Raw genomic sequence first — 5879 nt, forward strand, 5'->3', positions numbered from 1 at the left:
CCCGAGATGACAAAACTAAGAAGTGGAGAACTGATTAGTGGTTGCAGGGGACAGGGACAGTGGAGAGGGGATGAGTATAAGAGGGTACCATGAGAAAGTTCCTTTGTAGAAATGGAACACTTGTAGTTACATACACACACACAAATACATGTAAAAATTGATAAAAACTGAATAAGGCCTGTAGTTAACAGTATTATACCAGAGTCAGTTTCCTGGTAGTATATAAAATGTCACTGTTGGAAAAAGCTGGGTGAAGAGTACACAGGACTTTATGTACTATTTTTGGAAATTCCTGTGAGCTTATTTAAAAGTCAAAAAATTGTGAAGATAAGTATATAACTTACAACTTTTAAAGGTAAGTATATATAACTTTTGTTAGGTATTGCCAAATTTTCCTCAAGAATAGTTGTACTCATTTGTGTTCCCATCAGAAATATGAGACTGCCTTTTTCAGCCTAGCTTTCTAACATAATGTATTAGAACGTTTTTTAATGTTTGCTAATCTATTAGGTGACAAATGGTGTTTTAGCTTGCATTTCTCTCATAAATGAATTTGAGCATTTTCTATTCATATATTTGAGGGCTATGTTTACATGTTTTATGTGAACTCTTCACTTTTTTTCCTCCTTTTTCTATTAGGTTTTGGTTCTTTGGTTCTTAAACTTTTAGAGTTCTTACAGGTATTAACCCTTTGTAGTATATATTGCAATTTTTCTTCCAGTTTGTCAGTTGTCTTTTGACCTTCTAGTGTTTTTTACCATGCAAAAAGTTTTATTTTTATGCCACCTTATATTTCAATCTTTTTTCTCAGTTTTGAGTCAAGGTTATGTTTTATTGCATGTGGATTTTGAGTCATCATTTCTCTACATGAAGGTTTTAGGCAAACTGGCACATGTTTTCTTCTACTACTTGTATGATTTCATTTTTACAGTTAGGTTTTTAATCTACGTGGAGTTTTTTCTCTTGGGTATGTTGTGTGAAATTGATTCAGTTTTATTTTTTCCAAATGATTATCCAACTTTCCCAAAACATGTATTAAAATGTCCATCTTGGCCCGGCGTGGTGGCTCACACCTGTAATCCCAACACTTTGGGAGGCCGAGGTGGGCAGATCACGAGGTCAGGAGATCAAGACCATTCTGGCGAACACAGTGAAGCCCTGTCTCTACTAAAAATACAAAAAGTTAGCTGGGTGTGGTGGCGGATGCCTGTAGTCCCAGCTACTCGGAAGGCTGAGGCAGGAGAATGGCGTGAACCTGGGAGGCAGAGCTTGCAGTGAGCGGAGATAGCGCCACTGCACTCCAGCCTGGCAACAGAGCAAGACTCCGTCTCAAAAAATAATGAATAAAATAAAATAAAATAAAATGTCCATATTTACCTCCAGTGATTTGAGATGCCACCCTTATCATATACTAAATTTCATATACAATGGGATCTGTTTCTCAACTTTGTATTTTATTCCACTGGCCTGTTTGCCTATTCCTGCACTGGAACCACACTATAGTAACTACAGAAGCTTTAATAGTATGTTTTAATATTTGGTAAGGATAATTCTTTTTCATCATTTTTCGGTGTTTTCCTGGATCTTCTTGCATGTACGCTTCTCCATATATTTAGTATCAACTTCCTAACTCCAAGTAGTAGTAATGTGTCTTTCAGGAGTGTTTTATGATTTTCCTTGTATAAGTACTTCATATTTTGGGTGCTATTGTAAATGAGATTTTCTGTATCATTATGTAATTTTTTTGTATCTATAAAAGCTATTGTTTTTTGTTTGACTATTGATGGATTGAGACAGGATCTTGCTCTATTTCCCAGGCTGGAGTGCAGTAATGCAGTTACAACTCACTGCAGCCTGGACCTCCTGGGCTTAGGTAATCCTCCCATCTCAGTCTCCCAAGTAGCTGGTGCTACAGGTGCATCCCACCACACCCAGCTAATTTTTGCAGAGGTAGGATTCACTATGGTAACCAGGCTGGTCTCACACTCCTGGGCTCAAGGGATCTGCCCACCTCGGCCTTCCAGAGTGCTGAGATTTCTGGTGTGAGCCACCTCACACAGGCTGTCTATCTAGTTTAAATATTAGTTATACTTGCTTCATAAAAGGAGTTAGAAAATTGTTTTTTTTTTTTCCTTAATCCCAAATGTGATAGTATGTTCTTCCTTCTTAATGCTCTAGATAAATTACCAAAATTGATGAACTCATATTTGGGTATTACATAATACTCCTAGTTCAATGGCACCTTCTTATTCCCTCTGCCTTTTTTTTTCTTTTCTTCTAATTGCCAAAGTGTGTTTCTTTCATTTTTGTCTTTTTTTCTTTTCCAAAAACTATGCATTTCAAAAATTGCCTTCTTTAAATCATACAGACTTTTAAAATCCTTCCTCGTGGTTCTGATCTACCCAGACGTGGTTTTTTTTGTTTTTTGTTTTGTTTTGTTTTGTTTTTAGCATTTTCAAACTTAATGTGGACTTAGCCTTTGTAGCAGTATTTTTAAATCATTGTTAAATCTTTCTGGTAGTTTCCCTCTTCAATTCTCCCCGTCAGGTTTTGTGTGTTTGCTTGCTCTGTTTTTGTTTGGTCTGTCTTTGATTGCCACAAATTCTGTGGAGCAGTAAGGGTAGGGCAGGAGCAGTAGAGATCATGTGCCAGGATTTGGTATTTTTTTTTCTCCTTTTAGTCACAGTTATCTTGAAGTTTTGACATACTCTGTGTACAAGTTAGGCTGAAGGTATGATTTCATGTGGAATTTGCTTTTTCCTTCTTACTGTTTTGGGGAGGAAATAATATAAAGTAGGTGTCTGTATAAGCTGCCTTTTTCCAGCTCTGAAGAATGTTTATAGCATATTATATACATTCATTTTTTCCTCTGGTTTCTTATAAACTGTAGGACAGATTAAGTAGAAGCGGCAGTGACTTTTAAGTGGTGAATATAGTATAATTAACTCTTTTCTGTTGTTAAAGGTTACAGATGAGGCAATTTGAAAAGAACTGGAAGTGTGATTTAGATTCAGCCTTGAATAAATTAGAGGTATGACATTTATTATTTTAAATACATTGCTGGGATCTCCGCAAATCAATAGCAACAAAAACGTTTTGAATAATAACCCCATTTTATGAGAAGTTTTAGAAATGTGGCTGTTATACAGCAAAAATGTTCAAGGAAAGGAAGTTTTGTTTTTCTTACAAGTTAATATTTTGAAAGGCAAACATTTTAATTTCTAGAGTTGTGAACTGTATTAAAAATAATTCTAAAAATTTTTCAGTTTCAAAATTATATTAAAGTGAAATAATAATTCAGAGCTTAGTCTTTAATTCTTGAGGCTGGGCAGACTTGCTGAGTGCGTAAGAAAGCTGAGGTACTTGTCATGGATGGCTACAATACATGAAATGATGGGGGAAATCCCAGATCACACTGAACTCTGCAACCATTTAGAGTATAAGAAATGAGGACCTTCAGGATGATTTTTACTTTTAAATTTAGTATCACTTTTGTATTCAGGTAGTAATTGTGTCTCTGGTTTTAATTAGTACTTTTATATTCTTAAGACTTTTGATGTGAAAAACTTTTTTAGTTTATAACAGAAATTGTACAAAGATAATAAGTTGACTGAAATTCACTTTGTGGCCACTTTTGTAAAATGTAGTGTCCAAAACGATATGTGGGCCCAAATTATAAATGGCCAGATAACATTAAAATGCACTTTCTAAAAGTAGTAAAATAATGCATTGCCGTGGAGACAGTTCAAATTATGCTACTCATCTCTGTTTTCCATAAATCCATCCCCACTGTCAGGTTCAGGTTTGGGGGTAAATACAGTTAAATACTTTAAGACCTGGATAATTAAAACAAATGTGCATTGCTATTTGGAATTTATAGAGGCTTTACTATAGCCAGAAAAGCAAAGCTACAATAGTATGTTACTGATGTGATGCTTGTCAGTAAGTTTATAAGATCTGCAGATTTTGTCTTATTAATTTATGTATATCTAATGCCTAAAACATTAGATATACATATTAATTTATGTATATCTAATGCCTAAAACATTAGATATACATATTAATTTATGTATATCTAATGCCTAAAGACATGTTTGCATAAATGACATAGTTTTCATTCTTTTTCTTTCTCTTTTGTTTTGTTTTTAATAATTTTGATAGCATTGTAAAGAAAAAGGTGACTGGACCAAATTGGGAAAATTGTACATTAACGTAAAAATGGGCTGTGAAAAATTTGCAGATTTCCAGACATTTTGTGCTTGCATTGCTGAAACACTCACAAAAAACTGTGAAGATGAAAGACCAGATACTCCCTTTTGTGAATTTGCTGAAACAGGTAAAATGTAACTATTGGCCTGAATATTTTGTATGAGGATGGTGCAGTGTTCTTTTTTGTTTTTTAGAGACAGGGTCTTCCTCTGTTACCCAGGCTGGAGTACAGGGGTGCGGTCATAGCTTACCACAGCCTCAAACTCCTGGACTCAAGCACTTCTCCTGCCTCAGCCTCCCTAGTAGCTTGGACTACAGGCACATATCATTACACCCAGCTAATTTTTTTGTTTTTTGTAGATACAGAGTCTTGCTTCATTGCCCAGGCTAGTCTCGAACTCTTGTGCTCAAGGGATCCTCTCACGTCAGCCTCTCAAAGCACTGGTATTACAGACATAAGCCACAGCTCAGCCCATGGCAGTGTTCTTAACAAGAACATAAAATTCAAAAAAAAAAAAAATAAGAATGTAAAACTCTTGAATATTTTCCATGTTGTGGATAAATTAATGCAGGCTTCAGACACTCTTCCTTCTCTTTTTGAATTTTTCCATCTATTTATTGTTAAGTTAGATTATGGGAAAAGGTCAGGAATTGGTGTTTTAGTATCAAATGTTTCATATTCTTATTTTTCTTTTCACTCAGATTGGTAAAACTATTGCTAGCAAATTATAGTGGAGCACCTGAATTTTTGAATTATTTAAGTTGTTACTCTCTCTACTCTTACAAGTCAACAGAATTTATATAGTTTTGAATTTGTTTTGTTTTTGACCTGAGCTCTTTACTACTGTAGACTTTATCAGGGGTTGGCAAACTTTTTCTGTAAAAAGCCAGATAGTCAATATTTTAGACTTGGAACACACCACATGTGATCTCTATCACATAGTTTTATTTTCTTTTTAAATGATGCTTTGAAAACAGGAAAACAATTGTTGGCTTGTAGGCTATACAGAAACAGGGCACAGCTTGCCAACACCTGGTCTTTATGGTGGTATCAATAATTCTGTATTAGTTTGCCTCTTCTGTCATTTTAAGTGACTATTTTATTTTCTTTTATATGCCTATTTGTGTTTCAGTTAGCAAAGATCCACAAAACAGTAAAGTAGATAAAGGTGTACTGGGAAGAATCGGAATCAGTGCTATGTACTTCTATCACAAGCTGTTGCAGTGGTCCAAGGTACTTCCTTAAGTTTTTGTCTTGGCTTGGTATAGAGAGTACTAGTTTTAAAATTTTGAACAGAATGTAAGTTAACCCTGAAGATTAGCAGTTTGCTAATAATCATTACAGTTGAGAAAATGGGACCCAGACTAGTGAGTGATTTATTAGATGGTATATTAAGCAAATGGCTACTATTTAAAATATCAAACTGGATGCAGTGGCGTGTACCTATAGTCCCAGCTACTCAGGAAGCTGAGTTTGATGCCAGCCTGGGCAACATGGACAGATTCCCATCTTTAAAATATAATTTTTATTATAAAAATAAATAAAATCTCAGTATAGAGAACACTTAACCCATTTATGCCAGAGGTTGCAAATTTTTTTGTGTGAAAAATCAGCCCTTGGTGATGACCTTGAGCAGTAGGATAGAAATAACTCCCACAAGCTTAGTGTT

General features: G+C 35.0%; 1 protein-coding gene across 1 annotated transcript in view; it reads left to right on the forward strand.

Moving 5' to 3' along the window:
* Positions 1 to 5879, forward strand: part of TOPAZ1 (testis and ovary specific PAZ domain containing 1) — a 133485-nt gene that overhangs the window by 93216 nt on the left and 34390 nt on the right. Inside the window, exons 13-15 of the mRNA XM_011968091.1 lie at positions 2965 to 3031; positions 4162 to 4336; positions 5343 to 5443. Coding sequence (XP_011823481.1) covers positions 2965 to 3031; positions 4162 to 4336; positions 5343 to 5443 — 343 coding nt within the window. The remainder of the gene's footprint in view (positions 1 to 2964; positions 3032 to 4161; positions 4337 to 5342; positions 5444 to 5879) is intronic.

Source organism: Mandrillus leucophaeus, unplaced genomic scaffold (assembly GCF_000951045.1).
Source record: "Mandrillus leucophaeus isolate KB7577 unplaced genomic scaffold, Mleu.le_1.0 Scaffold829, whole genome shotgun sequence".
Taxonomy (NCBI): Eukaryota; Metazoa; Chordata; class Mammalia; order Primates; family Cercopithecidae; genus Mandrillus; species Mandrillus leucophaeus.